Genomic DNA, 15,865 nt, shown 5'->3' with positions numbered 1-15,865 from the left:
TATGTTGTTGATGAAATCAACAATGTCGTCATAGCAACTTTGAAATAGTGGGTCATTTCCTCTATTACAGATTTTTACATGCGCAGCATGCAAGTCTTGTTCATCACTGGCAAAAAATGCATTGCTAATGGTGATGGCTATGTTTAAAAAGAGTATCTTGTAGCTCAGAATTTGCTGTATTGTATTGTGCTCTTTGTAGCCGTTGTAGTTTCCATATAAATAAATAGGAGGCCTTGCTTTCAGATAAACTAATGTATAGTATTTCTGTCAACAGTTTGCAGTCCTTTCCAATTTTTAAGCTTTTATTTTCTAGAAATTTTTCATTCATTTGCACGCACATTTTCTTTTTGTTTTTCATCTAAGTAACATCCTACATAAAACCATAGCAATAAAAATACCTGAACTTTTCTTGATTTGATTGAAATTAATGAGCTTTTGAAAGTGAAATCTGCAGTTTTTTTATTAGAAGAATTTTAAGCAGAGGAAAGTAGTTATGTTAGACAGTAAACAAGGATTACAACAGTGTAATAACTATAGTAATTCCTTATCTTTGTTTGTAAAATTTAATGTTTTGGAAATTAGCATGATATCCTTAGCTGATAGCCAACAAAACATTTTGTATAGAAGGGACTGTTTGCTTTCAAGATGTCTCTCCATTTCCTCAAAGCCTTTGTCAATTGTGCGGTGCTCCTGTTTTTTAATTTTATGATCTCTTTAATTTCTTAATTTCTGGCAGGGGAATAATAGTCTCTCAGTTCATACTAATTAGTACACCAAACCCAGATTCATGTAATTCACTCGTGACCTGATCGCAACTTCTGAACATGAAGTTTTCATATAGATATGAAAATTCAGGTGCTATGAAGCAGTTTTCATTTTGTTTCATTTCATTACCTAAATTGTACTTGAGGTAACTTTCAGTACACGTAAAATAAATAGTATGTGAATATTAATGTGTATGTGCACATGTGTTCATGGCTAGCCACATTTATCTAGATGCAACCGTATATATGCAAATTGAGTAACTCAAGCTATCATCTTGCTGTGTTGTGTACTTTGAGAAAAAGCCAAAATGAAGTTGCGGAGACTGTGTACACTTACTAAGACAGCTGATTTATTTTGAACTCATAGCAGTGTATCTGAGAGTCTGTCTTGTTTCAACATCGCTATATAGAATAAAATTTTATCATTTTATTTTGACTAGCATTTATTTTGACATATCTTGTGACTATGTGTTGCCTCACACTGATTCTCTTGTGTTCAAATGTAGTGTTCTGTCCTAATTTTGTGGTGGTGAAGTTACACATCACACTGGGGCATTCTCTTACACCCCACTGAAAGTGCAGTCGGGCACAGTGGTGCGCACTCTGGAATGCTCCTTTTCCTGTCATAAATCTGTGTGAAGACCTGGGAAAGGATTGAGTTTGGGATCTACAGTTAAGTAAAATAGCCTTTTCCGAAATCTAGTTAGCTAACCATTTTGGCCACACTGATGTGCTGCATATGATCAGTAAGGGCTCAGCAGTAACCTGTTTCTGCTAAAGCTTCCTGTGAATGTCAGGACACCTGATAAGAAAATACTGGAAGATTGATATTTCTAATGTTCAGTTTTCCAGATTTTAGCAAATCACAATCATTGATTGCACTTGATTAACATCACATTTCAAGAAACAAACTGTTATTCGTACATGTTTAAACTTTTTTATTAGACATTTGACTGATGTGAAGTATCAGCTGCAGAAAATGTTAATAGTTGGAATTTCAGAAGGTGTAATTGCAGAGAAACAGTAAAGGGATCTGTTTATCTCTCTGTTAAAGAAGAATGGAGCATTAGTTAAGCGAAATGTGTCTGGTTGATAATCTGTATCTAAGTTAAGTATGCCCTAGTTTTATGAAAGAGCCATAAAGAAGCTTCCTTCAGGCTGTACTTATTTCTTTTTGATTTCACAGATTACTTCAATTAGATTTTTCTCTTTGAGTCTGTTACTTTAATTACTTTATCAGGCAATATTAAGTTTCAGTCTCTAATTTGGTATGTGTTTTGTGTAAACAGTTCCCACATTATTTTGTCTGAATCAAAATGAATGCAGAACATGGGAGTGTTAGTATTGCTGCCAGCCCTTGTTGCCTCTTCTAGTCAGGGAAGTCTATTAGCACATCAAGGCTTGTGTTGAGAAAGATGTCTTTCTGTGATGGAGATGGGAATGAGTTCTCAACTAATAACAACTAGAGCTGCCTCAAGAACTGAGAATACAAGTACAGCAAAGAGAGTTATCGATGGAGAAGAGTGCCTTCTTGAACTTTCTTTGACATTTTGCACATATGTGACTTGTTACATTTAAGGATATGTGCATTTTGTCACTTATCTGATAAAAGTCTCTTACATCTCTTGAAAGTACAAAATATTACTAATGTATTTCAGTAAAACATATTTTTCATTGTCTGGTTTTATTTATTGAGATTTTATGTAATTGCAGAGAGGAAATGTTATAGACAAGGAAGAATGTTTATGTTAAGGACATTACTGGCAATTTACAAAAGACTGTTTATTTTATATTGCCAGAGTAATTGTGTCAAGGCATAGTCATATTTTACCAAATTTTGTGAGGTAAGTAACAGGCTGAAACATTTCCTAGCTGTGTTAGAACCCCACTGTACAGGCCTTTTGATCATTGGTCAGAAAAATAAATGCCTGGGATGCTAAGGGTAGTAGACAGTTGTACTGTGATTTATCCAATAAAAACCTTAATGCAATTTAGTTGATGAGAGATTGTAACTTAGCCTTTCCATTAGTTATTAGCTGTGGCTCCTCTGTCAGGTTTTACTTTTCACAGTCAAATTGGTATGGTACTCTGGAAAAGTATAAGAAGATATAATTAGTAGATGCATTGAGGATACCTTATTCTTGGAAGTGCATTAGGCTCTTTAAGATTGATTCAGAAGCCCAATGAAAAAATATACAGAAACACAGAAAAGCCAGACATTCATTTCTGAAAGGTACAATGTGTTTCCCAAAATACTTTTACTCAGGCTCACAAAATACAGAAGCATATTTTACTTTTTAGTGAATGTTGTGAATGCAGTAGAACTTTCACTTATTGAATCAGAACTTTGAAGGAAGCACTTAAAGCATAATAGTACCTAGTATAGATAGGTGTATGCCTGTTAGAAATACAAATAACAATGCAAGCATGAAGTTTCTTAGCTTCTTTCATCGTATTGCATCCTGCATTTATTTTAATGTTTGTTTTAAAAGCTGTATCAGTTGATTAATAAGTAATTAACCTTCTTAGATAAGAAGCTTGTTTTGTGAGAGTTTGAAGTTTCACAACTGCATTTAAAATGGACTTTATATTATAGGAGGTAGTTGTGAAAGGGTGTTTGCCAGAAGTGAAGTTCTAGGTAGGTAAAGGGGTCAGAAGGAAAATGAATGATAAAAGTTAATGCAATCTTTTAAGCTCTTAGGCATACCTAACTTAAGTGAATATCAAAGCAGGATTTTGTTTATTTACTTTTAAGGTTGATGTCTGCTAATGCTAGGTGTCTGCTAGTTCTCTCCCTGTGGAACTGTGGAGAGATTTTTTCTAATTCAATATCTGTTTTCATATTCAAAAGTTAGGATCTATAAATTGCCTCCTAAAAGCAAACAAACAAAAACCTTTGTTTGTTTGATTCAAATTCCCTTTTTCTGTGTTAGTTTTATAAATATATTTTTGATGAGCATAAATAACTTGCAGATGATGACCACCAAATCTGCATTTATTATTTTTCTGTGGAAAAGCTATTCTTCACTTGTATATGTTTTTTTTCTTCTTATATGTAAAAGGAAATTAATCATATACAACAACTCTGAATTTATGTGTAATTTATTTAAAAAATATATTGGCAAAGTCTGCACACAAAAAAAATAATCCATAAAGACACATTTGGTAGCTTGTTTTTCAAGCTTTAAGCTGTTTCAAGAATGAGATTTGTAATTTTAATACAAATTTTGAAGATTATATGAAGTCTTGCTGGCTGAATTGTTCTTTTTTTCATAGAAACCTGCAGTGGGCTTGTTAAATGTCTGAAAATAATAATGTAATGGTTTGTGTTAGACAGTAATTGGGACTAGAAGTTTTTTAAATGACAGATCTTACCAACTTCAGTGATTTATAGGTTTATTTTTGTTGTGCAGGTTGGTCATGTCTGATAGTTTTTCATGTGTGACTCTTGCAAATGATTGTACACTGTTATCTGAGTGAAAAGCCATTAGACTTAAATGAGGGAATATGACAACATTGCTTCAAAAGATTAAAGCATTTCCCAGCTGTGTGTGTGTGAACAATTTTTTCAGACCCCTATTCTTTTCAACTTTTTTTTTTTTCATTTATTTCGTTAGAAATTCTAAGACCTAACCTTCAAAGAAAATGGACTGCTATAACAACATGTTCCGAAGCTGTATCTTACTCTATGTATAGTGTGCATTTGCACAATTCTCTTTCTTCATGGAGCAGTGATGCCCATTTACTGCTTTCTGGTTTATGCGTATTAGAATGCATGTTGTTTGGACTAAGTAGTATGATTAAATGTGTGTCTACTCTGTTGTGTGTTCTAAAATAACACAGACAGTAGCTTACCCTCTAGTCACTTACTGCCAAGTCCAATGAAATTCCTGTTTAGCAGTGGCTGTTCTCCTTTCATATGTTTTGACAGCAGTCATCCTTGTTAAGTGCTTTCCACATCAGACTCCAGTAGCTTAGATGTAACCTGATCTATGTTTGGTTTCAATGTGTTGTCTGCTGACCTAGAGAACACTTGCATTAGCTGCATTGATCAATCCACATCACATCTCATCATTTAGGAGACAATTAATACTGCAGTGTAAAGACTCCCCAGAGCATTTTCTTAGAGCTGGATTGCTTTACATAAAAACCACAGTTGTTTCTGAGGGGAGGAAGAATCCATGTAGAAAAGTAGGCATCAAGAAAGCTACATGCAGGAAACAAGCTTCATTTACAGTGGTCGCTTCCACTTATGTCATTCAACCCCCTTCTTTATTAGTGTTATTTGGGGAAAAAAAAATAGAATCATATTTTGAAGATGATGTATTGAAAACCTGTTATAACTCGTCACATAAATATTCTGAATTTTTTGCTATATATTGACAAATGTATTGACACAGATGTAGTATACTGCTCAGAATGTAATCAGTTTACCAGTAATCAGTTTTTCGAATTGCTTACAAATCGTCTTTTGTCCAGACTGGATTGGGAAGTTACATGTTTATGGAGTCCACATAAATATGCGTTGCTTAAAACATTTTAAGATACTTACTGAGGTACTGCTAGATGTTTTGTTAAGACTGCTTTTGAGCACCATCTTTATGACATAATTCAAGTGATTTGAGAGTTCTGACAAACCCATTTGATCAACTTTTTTCTTTCAGGTACTACAGAGCGGGTGTGTCTGATCCAGGGAACAGTTGAAGCACTAAATGCAGTTCATGGCTTCATTGCAGAGAAGATTCGAGAAATGCCTCAAAATGTGGCCAAGACAGAGCCTGTCAGCATCCTACAGCCACAGACCACTGTCAATCCAGACCGCATCAAACAAGTGAGTTTTTGGTTGGGAATAGAGAGTCACATCAACTCCTTAGAATTAGCTTCTGTTTTCAGAAGCTTTAAAATTTTAAGGCAGCAAAGGGTGAACAAAATATGTTCCTTCAGAACATGTTATTTTCCTTTTTAGTGATTTACTAAATTGCTAGTCCACTTCTTTTTTATGCCTGCATGTTCCAAGTTTCCCAGCAGTTCTTTTAGTGTTTTACAAATTTCAGACTCTAATGTGTTTCTTTCGTAAACTCTTCTCTACTGTATTAGGCAATAATACACATCTAGGTTTTAGTTAAAAAGGATTGCTAAAGTTTAAAATTAAAAATATGAGCCTCTTGTAAATCTTTAGAGAATTAAAAGAATTTTTACTATTTTCATGTATCTTAAATAAAGCAAAAACAAACCCAAAAATGTTAATTGTATTTTAGACCTTTAAATATATACTTAAAAATACTACATGTGAGAATTTGAAAATATAAAGATAACTTATTTGGGATGTTATCTACTACTCATTTTCTGTTATTTTTGGCATCTTGTTGCCTGTTTTATATTGTCTTATTTCAGTATCTATAGGACATGCAAAATATTTTTTCAAGATATCATTGGATTAGTGTTTTTTCTGGTTCACTGTAATTCCCAAAACAATTCTAATTTTAAAGAAATAATTTTCTATAAGGAGAATGTGGAATTCGTCACATAAAATTTTAAATAAATTATTTTCCATTTTATTGAATTAGAAAAAGGTGAAGAAGGAAATGAGTGAACATTAGTTTCTCACCTTTTCTACGTAGGATAAGTTTGTTTGGTCCTCTACACTAGCTACTGAATCTACTACTAGATTCAGTGTCCTATTAAGTAATTTAGTAACTGCAATTACTTTACTTTCTATGTAAAGCCATACACAGAACGTATAAATGAAGATGTGGTAAATGAACACACTGTTTTAAATGGATGAAACTGTGCCAAGCCACTGTATGTGATTTCTAATTATTACTACTATTTTCTCTACATGTTATACTTTTGCAGTAAAAAACGAAACCAAACAAAAAACCCTCTAGGTAATTTATAAGAAAATACTAAAATGAAAAGCCTCAATTTTTAGAATTAGTCTCTCAGTTATTAGACATGAAAATGTTTGTGCCTGAGGTGGAGAGGAGAGGAAGAGAGAGAAACCTGAAGAGCATATCTGTGCTTTAAATGTCTTTTCATCCTGTAGAATGTTAGATTTTATGCCGTTACCTCTTAACCAAGTGGGAAATGAATTTTATTTATTGCTGTAAAAAGTGCTTTTCCACTTTGCAATGTAAGTGAAACTCTTTTCAAGTCACTACTGAGAAACTAGATTACAGAGCTGCATAGTGATATTCCTTAATGCTTCCTGTCTTGTTTCTCAATTTGATGTAGTTTTTCCACACAGAAGCTGAGGAGGAATTAGTTCTAAAGAAAACTACTTGTGAAGTTGGTGGTGGTGTGGTTAGTTCTCATTGTATTTTTGTTTTCTTTTTCCTTTTTTTTTTTTTTTTTTTTTGGTTCTTTTTTGTTTATTTACTTTTATTCATTTGATTCCATGCTTGAAATGTTAACTTCTGGAGTGATGGTTTAGATATTAGAGCTGCTACCACTGAAGTCTAGACACAGGCTGAATACAATATATTTCTTACATGATTCTAGTATGTTTTTTCTGGCTCCACATTTTATAATTTAAACATATCATCTGTGCACATACAGGTGAACACCTGTCTATCATTTGCAGATATGCTTGTTCATATGTTGAACAGTTTCAACTACGTAAATTGTTTTAATTTTGTTTTAAGGAAGTTACATCTGTTCATGATAATTTCCTAATATATAAATATTGACAGTGTAAGTCTAATTCTGTTTTGTTGTTTTTTGGGGGTTTTTTTGGTTTTTTTTTTTAACCAAGATTTGAAATTATTAGCTTAGTTGTTAGATAGAGTTTATAGTGAAGTATACTCCGCTGTCAGAATGTCGACTGTCTTAATGAAATAGAAATTACTTCTATTTAAGAAATGTAAAAGGATATTTTATAATGGATAATCATGATCTGGAACTTCTGTGCTGCTATGCTCTTACAACAGACAGGACAAAATTTTAGACACTATCCTGATCATTCTGGTCATTCAAATCACTATTAACATGTGAAAAACAAGCAGTATGAATTACAGCTTCTTCTTTTACATAAACTTTTTATGTGCTTTTACTCTCTTAGAGAATTACCCAAAAACTTTATCATTCAAGTATTCTGAAGTATAATGTTGTGAGCTGAGGAAATAAGCTTTAGCATATGAGATAAAGATTAGATTTGAAACTATAAATTTTGCCTTCCCTTGGAGGTCTTAGACATATTTCAGTTGATTTTGTCTCAAGCAGACAAGCAAGAAGAAAAACAACAACAGGACTGCTGTCCCTTATGAATGAAGGTGCTTATAGCTTGAGGCTTTGAAGTATCACCCGTGTCTGTATGAGGATATAGCTCTCATTGTGGACTTCTCTACAGATAAGAAGCAAGCAAAGAAAGGAGATGTTTATGATTTCAGTTAAGAATGTTAGTAGGTAAACTGTTTGCTGCCTCTCTCAAGTTTTAGAACTTTCTGTCTTCAGGAAGGCGCAGGTGTGCAATGAGGCTGAGCATAGCTTGGCTTTTATTTATACAAATCAAGTTGCAATCCAAATGTTCCATTCTCTCTAACTTATACTTTTTATCGTTGGAATCCTCACAGGCAAATCTGTCTGATTCAGTTTGAGCCTTCTCGACAATATTTTTTCTAATCTTCTGACCCTGTAGACTTACTAATAAATATCAAGTAGGTCTGTACCCTGAACAGGTCTGATCAATATTTAACTCATTACTGTTTGCATCTATTACTTCTATGAAATATAGATAGTCTCTTCATAGCTGTCAGATATCTGTAGCTTCTAGATACTGTTCAACAATAACCGACTATGTTCGTTTATTTCCTAGAAACTGCTATGAGGATCTAACCTCTCCAATAGAGGAAGTATCATACCAGCTTTGTACTACCATGTTATAAACCGGGAGAACAGAATGCAGTTTTCATAAAAGTACTCAGGAGACTGAGCTGTTTTGGCTTCATAATTAGCTTACAGAGCTTTAAATTTCACCTCTAAACTAATAGCAGCTACTATAAAGAGTGGGAGAAAACTCTGTAGTGTCTTATCACATCACCTTATTCAGAAACCACTGAAGCTTCTTTACAATGACAGAATTTTCCTTCCAGCTATGCAGTTATTTTATAGGTAGAAGGTGTTTTTGCAGCCTACCCAGGAAGCATATGGAACTGCAGTTTGCTATTGCAGAGGTTAGCATTATACGTAAGGAAGAGCATGTGATCTTATAGTGAACTCTGCTATAACGAAGAGTTTATCCTGACTGGCCTTCTGAGATCCCTTCCAACCTGATTGATTCTGTGAAGTCTTTAGTTATCACAACGTCAACAAAGGTTCTTCCTTGAAAATCTGGACTAAAGCTTTCACATATAGAACTTCCAATTAATATTTTTATTTAAACTTTTTCAGTAGAGAAGTAACTTGTTGTAGATTGTTTAACTTCTGTTCCATTCATTAATCACATTCCCAGATGTTATACTTAAAATGTATAAAATTCAGTATCTGAACTCAGATTTGTACATACTTTTTCTTCCAGTGAAAAGAACTACTTGAATAGGATTACTTCAGAAATTCTGATCAACAACAAAATATATTGGACCACTCACCAGATTTAATGAAAAGCTTATCTTCTAAGTGCTCAAATAGAGCCTGACTTTAAGAGTACACACCAGAATATGTTGGTTAAAATAAAGGATTTTATTTATTTATTTATTTATTTATTTTTATGCTTTGGATATGAGTTGGTCAAATTAGAGCTTTAATAGATTTGAGAAGTTTCTTAAAATGCCTCTCCCATGTGATGAACTTTTCTTATTTTAGCATCTGCTTCTGAAAGAGTGTATCACCTAGGGCAACCTTATTAACATGCAGACTATAAGAAAACTCCACATTTTTCATTTGGGGATAATAATGAATATAAGCTGTATTGTAAATCACTGTCTCTTAATCTTTTCAATAATTTCTCATAAACCTTTCTCAGGTTTGAATACCAGTGAAGAATGGCATCAATTACCATTCTTAACCATGAATTATATGTTATGCAGGTGTGTTTACAAGTCATCAGGATGAACAAAAGTAATTTTTCCTATACTAGAGAGACAGTCATTTGTATTAGGTCCCATGGCAAAAGTTCAGCATTCCAATTCCTAGTCCCACAAAAAAACTTAGTGTTTTATCCCTCTTGTACACTTGACTTCTGCTGCTAGATCACTATTTTATGATATTTTAATTTTGTTTCATTTCACCAGTGTTCAGTGTAATCATCATATGTGTATAAAAATGCTTTTTAAACTCAATTAATGTTCCATTAATTGCTGATGGCTAGCTCTTGTATGTGCTTCGAAAGGGGAATGAAGAAAGAAGATTGCTTTAGGAGAATGAACAGTAGTATTTAGCACTGCAGAAGTTCTCATTATCTTGAGCTTTCTAAGGCTTTGCAGTTTTGATCGTACTTTTCTAAATGTCAAAGTAGCCCAGAATCAAAAGGTGATTTTTTTTTTTTCCTTTAGTTCTCAAAGTTTTGTGGTCCACGTTACCTGTGTTTGGTTAACTACTTGAATTTTCTGGTATTTCTACATAACACCACATCTTACATTAGTTCTGTGTTACTGTGACAAGTTTTGAGAAAAGAAAGTCCTTCTTTGTCCACCTCACTGTAATCTTCATCGTAAATCACACACTCCATCCAGGAATTGCTCTGATGATCCAAATGGCACCTGCTAGTTTGCTTTATGCTCATTCAATACAATAAAGGCAAAATATGAGATAAGCTCTCTTTCAGATCAGACTTACCACAACTTGTTTCCTGTTTCAAGGAGATATCCTGAAGAGTGTATAAACACACAGAAATTACCTTGTACATACCTGTAAGCAAGCATTTTATCTGCATATGCTAACTTACTTTCTGTCCTGTTCTATGCTCTAGATATTCTTTTTCACAAAAGCAAAACCAAATGCAAAGAGCATGAAATATCAATCTGAATGGTTTTTATTTGGTCCTTGTAGAAAAGGTAGCAAGTAATGTTAGATCCCTTAGGTTATCAAAGTAGCCTTTTTACAGTCTTGTTTGAAAATAACTTAGCAGTTCTCAGTAATTTCTTTTTTAAAAATGCATTTTTAAAATGTGTTACTTACACAGTTGTTATTCAGATGAAAATCATTTTGTAAAGTTTTAAGTTTTAAAAATTCACAGAAGGTGGAAAAGAAAATTTAATGTATTTAGCAAAAGAAGGAGTCTGAGATAGGCTCCTCTTTGCTGCTATTTACTACCTTATTAAGTCAGTCTTATGTGTTGTACAGTGTAACAGGAATTTTCAGATTTTTTTTTTCCGTATTCTAGCTGCAGAAGGTATTCAACTATTTTATAATATTCCAAAAAGATACCATCTTATCTTTAAAATGTATTAAAATATTGGCTTAAGCAAATTAATATTCCCATTAAATTAATTTGATCTACCAGCACGAATGTTTATATTCAAGACTGAAACACACTATTAGATGGGTAATAATAACACTGTAATATGAATAATGTTATGACCAAAATTGTTTAGCAAGCTCTATAGTGGGAAAATAGAAAGTGGTTAACTGTAAATGCACTTTCATCTTTACATTTAAATGTTTTTTTGTTTTTTTTTTTTTTGTCTTATACTTTCATGTCTCTAACCTAATTTCTAAATATTTCATTTTCTGCCTTTTCCTTCTAACCGTGTGTGTACTAAATACACTGATAGATATTGAGAATTAAACTAACAGTCTCAGTACAATATTTATCTTTTCTTAGTTTGTGTGTATATATATATATATATAATTTATATATATATAAAGATGTGACCTTTGTCATTTATACGTTGATCTTAATTAGACAGTTCACAGAGTTACAGGAAAGAGGTCTCACTAAGCCTTCTGGAACACCATGCAGTTTTAGTGTACATATTCTGTATTTCTGTGATGCAAATGTGTCTTCATTTTGCAAGCTAAAAGTACAAAGCATCCAAATGTCACGCTGTGGCCATCTTTCTGCACCTTTAGTATATTGTAAAGCCTGAGAGCATTTTTAATGAGAAAAACAAGGAAGAAGTATTTTCTTGAACTTGGAAAATACGAGAACTCAAATACAACTCAATTTTACTTCAAAATTTTTTATTACTTAAAATCTCTTCTAAAGGTTTATAATAGAGAGTGGGAAAAAAGTAAAAAACAGACAAAGAAAAAGCATTTTCTTCCCTGTAAATATTGTCTTCTATTTGTTTGCTCACATAACTTATGCAAAATCTTTAAGGAAGGAAAACAGAACAAAACTGCAAGATTCCGAAAAGTGGTATTCAGTAGGAATTGTGACTTACCTGCCACCTGGGAAGATGTGATTTCAGGAGAGCTTCAATTACACTACAAATGTTTCAGTCTCAAAAACTCTGTTATGTGAATTTATACAACTCATTCCCACAAGCCTAATAATTACTAAATTAAAGTGCTTGCCTAATACAAAAACGCTTGCCAAATTTTTAAAATATATTTTACACTGCAATAAATCAGAATTATTGAGCTCTGTCCAAGTTTTTTTGTTTTTTTTTTTGTTTTTTTTTTTTTTTGTTTTTTTGGTTTTTTTTGTTTTTTTTCCCCCAGAAATCTCATTTTGTTATTTCAATATTGAAGGAATTAATAGATAACTGGTATTTAACGTTTCTCCAGAATTATAAAGAAGAAGCATGAAAAGAGATGAAATTTTACAAAAGTCTGTCAAGTTTTTTTAATATATGTATTTCTAGATACATATGTGTCTCTTACATACATATATCTCTAAATATAAAACAAAGTAATAGAGATTAAACCTCAAACACAAACACCCCAGTTTAGAAAATAATAATACGTACTACTAATACTTATATTTTGTCACCAGTATGTGTGCTTGGAAAAAAAAGTCTATGTTGTTACTTTATTCTTGTTTGTTAATATAATTGTTTCACTTTTCAATGCTTTTATCTTTTTTTCTGTTGTATTTTAAACACGCTTTTGCTAAAATGAAATAGTGAAATACATCAACTTAATGAATGTTGTAGCTCAGTATTCACCTGAACTGAATATGAGCACTCTCTTTTCTTTGCTGCCATATTTTTTATTCTTTAACAAGATTAATATTAAAGGAAAAATAAAATGCCTTCAATTTCACACAGTCCTAGTATTATCGGCAGTTAGGTCATTATTCAGTGTTGAAGCACTACATGTATTTTCATCCTATAGTTAGATGTAGATGTAGAAACACCAGTGAAGAAAGTTCATTTTATCAGCCTATTTTTTCCTTCAATTAGCATAGTGTACCATAATAACACTGGTTACACTGCTGTATGCCCTAAGGAGCAATGGATGATGATCACACAAATTGCTATGTGTATGAAATATTTTAGTCAAAGTATATTTTCTGTTTCTTGGTGGTACATTTTGTTTCTTGCTTTTTGTTGTTGTTGTTTCTTTGTTTGTTTGGGTTTGTTTTTTTTTTTTTTTTCCTGGAGAATTGTAAAATATATGTACGTGTATATCTATATATGTATTCTAATTCAGGATGAAAGTTTAACATTAAGTTGTAATTAAAACCAAAAATAGGAGAGTTACAGTCTTCCATTCTGTTTCTATTTTTTTTTCCTTTTTTTTTCCCCCCCCTTTCCTTTTTTCATCTCAGTTTGAGCTTAAATGATGAAAATCAGTGCAGATACGCTGTGTGATCTCAAAAATCAAAGTATGCTTCTGTGATTGCAAATTTCTGGCCCTTTGCTATTGTGTAATTTGACACTTCTTTTTCTAAAATAACTGCTTGCAAATGAACCCATGTTCTGTGTACAAAGACATGGGGGAATCCTTTATAATTGTCTTGATTTTCACAAGTATAAACTATCTTCTGATCAACAACACTTTTCCAGGCATTTATTTGTAGTACTTCATACATAGCAGTATTTTTTACTTAAGCTTCTTGAGGAAGTCCCAATTGATGCTGAATCTGTATGTATCTTGTTTTTATTTTTATTGTTTTATATTGTAAACTACAAGTTGGAAACAAAAATAAGGATCTGTTTCTTTATATTTTTTTGTTCCTATTTTGGCTGCTTGACTATGTACAAACTATGAAAAGATGGATCTTCATATTGCTTAACATGCAGACAAAATATTTGTGTGTGCATATGTACAAGCCCTTATTTTTCTAATACACATAACTTTATGCATTCACAGTGTTCCAGCTTTTCATATGCATTGAGTTTTAGTGAAAAATTATGTATACCTATTTTATGAGGGACTGTCGATGATTGTAAGTAACAGAACTGCTGAAAATGTGAAATTTTGCTTCTATTTCTCAATAGTTTTGGTTAGTGATTGTTTGTCCATATGATGCATTGTGTTGTACAGCATTTTAACATTTTACTTCCTAAAGTAAAAATAGTGTAATTTGGAATATTTTCTATCATTTATATATTATAAAAATGTCAAAAATACATGCTTTGAACAAGTATTGTATGTTATATTTTGGAAGTGGGAATTTGAAGTTTTCATAACATTTATTAAAAGAAAAGAGTTCCTCTGTCTGGATCTAATACATTAAAAAGAGATACTTGTATAAAGTTTTAAGCAGAGCAGTGCTTTTTTGATATGTTGAAGAATTAATGTTAAGCATATGTATATTATTTAGAAAACATTATCAATAAATATGACTCCTAATTCTTTTTTGTGTTTATTTTGAACGCAGGCTGATGATACGTTATTAACTTTTGCTCAATTAAAGGATCGTTAACACTAATGATAAATATATTGTAGCAATTTGTTGTGAAGGTATTAGTTGCATGCTCATCCATCATGAGATTGTTGTTTACATTTTTTCACACGCCTCTCAATTAAAAATGATCAATTAATATTTTAGTAATTACTACATTGCTGAAAGCTCGTAGCTTCAGTGTAATTGTTTTAAGGTATGGAACACAGTTTGCTGGCTATAGTCCGTGCAATAGAATGGTGCATTATAAGGTGCCAAAGTAAATTTCAGTAGTTTCTTTCAAACACTGGCCCTGTTTGCTTGTAGGCTGATAATTGTTTTTAGTGTGCTCATTGAACTTGCTGGAATTTGTGTTTTCTGGTTTTCATTTTCCTTAAGAGAAAGAGAGAGGAAAGAATATATTCCTCATGTGGCTGGCATATTTTTCAGTATTTATGTGAGTTCACCATCTTGATTTCAAGTCATGAATTTCTTTTTACATGCATAAGCATGCATATTTACGTGCATTATTTATCCAATTGACTTTAAATTCCATTAAGTTCCAATGAGTAGGAGAAAGATTTTGTCTTAGGCATTTTTTATTCATTTTAATTTTGTAGTTATGTTACTTTTGTTGGTTTATTTATTTTTTAACTGTTCAGTCTAAGGCTTGTAAAGGTTGATTTGCTCCTGAACTGCTTTGTTCCCAGACATTGCCATCTTCCCCAACTACCACCAAGTCCTCTCCATCTGATCCCATGACCACCTCCAGAGCCAATCAGGTACAGTATCATCCTACCATCTACACCATACTTTTCACGGGTGACAGCTTGCAAACTGGAGAAAAAGATATGGTGGGTTAAGGATTTATTCGTTCATTCACATGTGTACACCCATAACCATAGATATCTAACTCTTATTAGAATTTCGTAAATTGAATGGAAATCTTTTTTTTTCTTTTGTTTTGTCTTCTTTAAGATCTCAGATAAAAACAAATTTTTTTTTTTATAAATCTTGTATAATAGTATTATTTTTAAAATTTCGTTAATAAATAGTAAGGATGCATACTGGTATTTCTGTAGACAGAGCAAGTCTTGGTATGTTTATGTATATATGCACACACGTATTTACTTCCTGGATAAATTACAGTGGAGTTACCCATAAACCATACTTAATTGGATGTATATCAGCCTGGCAGTAGATTTTAGATTTTATTTACTTACTGATTTCAAGAATTTTCAAATATGTTTGTGGACAGTAACATAAGGACATTGTTTAAGTATGTTTAATTATTGTTGTGTGTAATAAAAGATCTTAAGTGAAAATATCTTGACAGAATGAAGTAAAATTAAGTCACTTTAAAGCATCTCAAATACATCTAATTAATTTT

General features: G+C 32.2%; 1 protein-coding gene across 6 annotated transcripts in view; it reads left to right on the top strand.

Annotated features, from left to right (window-relative positions):
• Window positions 1-15,865, top strand: part of NOVA1 (NOVA alternative splicing regulator 1) — a 128,969-nt gene that overhangs the window by 89,924 nt on the left and 23,180 nt on the right. For 5 of the 6 annotated variants that reach the window (XM_052696312.1, XM_052696316.1, XM_052696315.1 and 2 more), the window contains 2 exons: window positions 5,429-5,595; window positions 15,186-15,257. In XM_052696312.1, the coding sequence (XP_052552272.1) occupies window positions 5,429-5,595; window positions 15,186-15,257 (239 nt within the window). The remainder of the gene's footprint in view (window positions 1-5,428; window positions 5,596-15,185; window positions 15,258-15,865) is intronic. The other variant, XM_052696313.1, reaches the window with a different exon arrangement.

The sequence above is a fragment of the Tympanuchus pallidicinctus genome, unplaced genomic scaffold (genome assembly GCF_026119805.1).
Source record: "Tympanuchus pallidicinctus isolate F22 unplaced genomic scaffold, pur_lepc_1.0 scaffold3, whole genome shotgun sequence".
NCBI lineage: Eukaryota > Metazoa > Chordata > Aves > Galliformes > Phasianidae > Tympanuchus > Tympanuchus pallidicinctus.
Note: the sequence above shows the minus strand (reverse complement) of the source record. Positions and strands in the feature narration are given on the sequence as shown.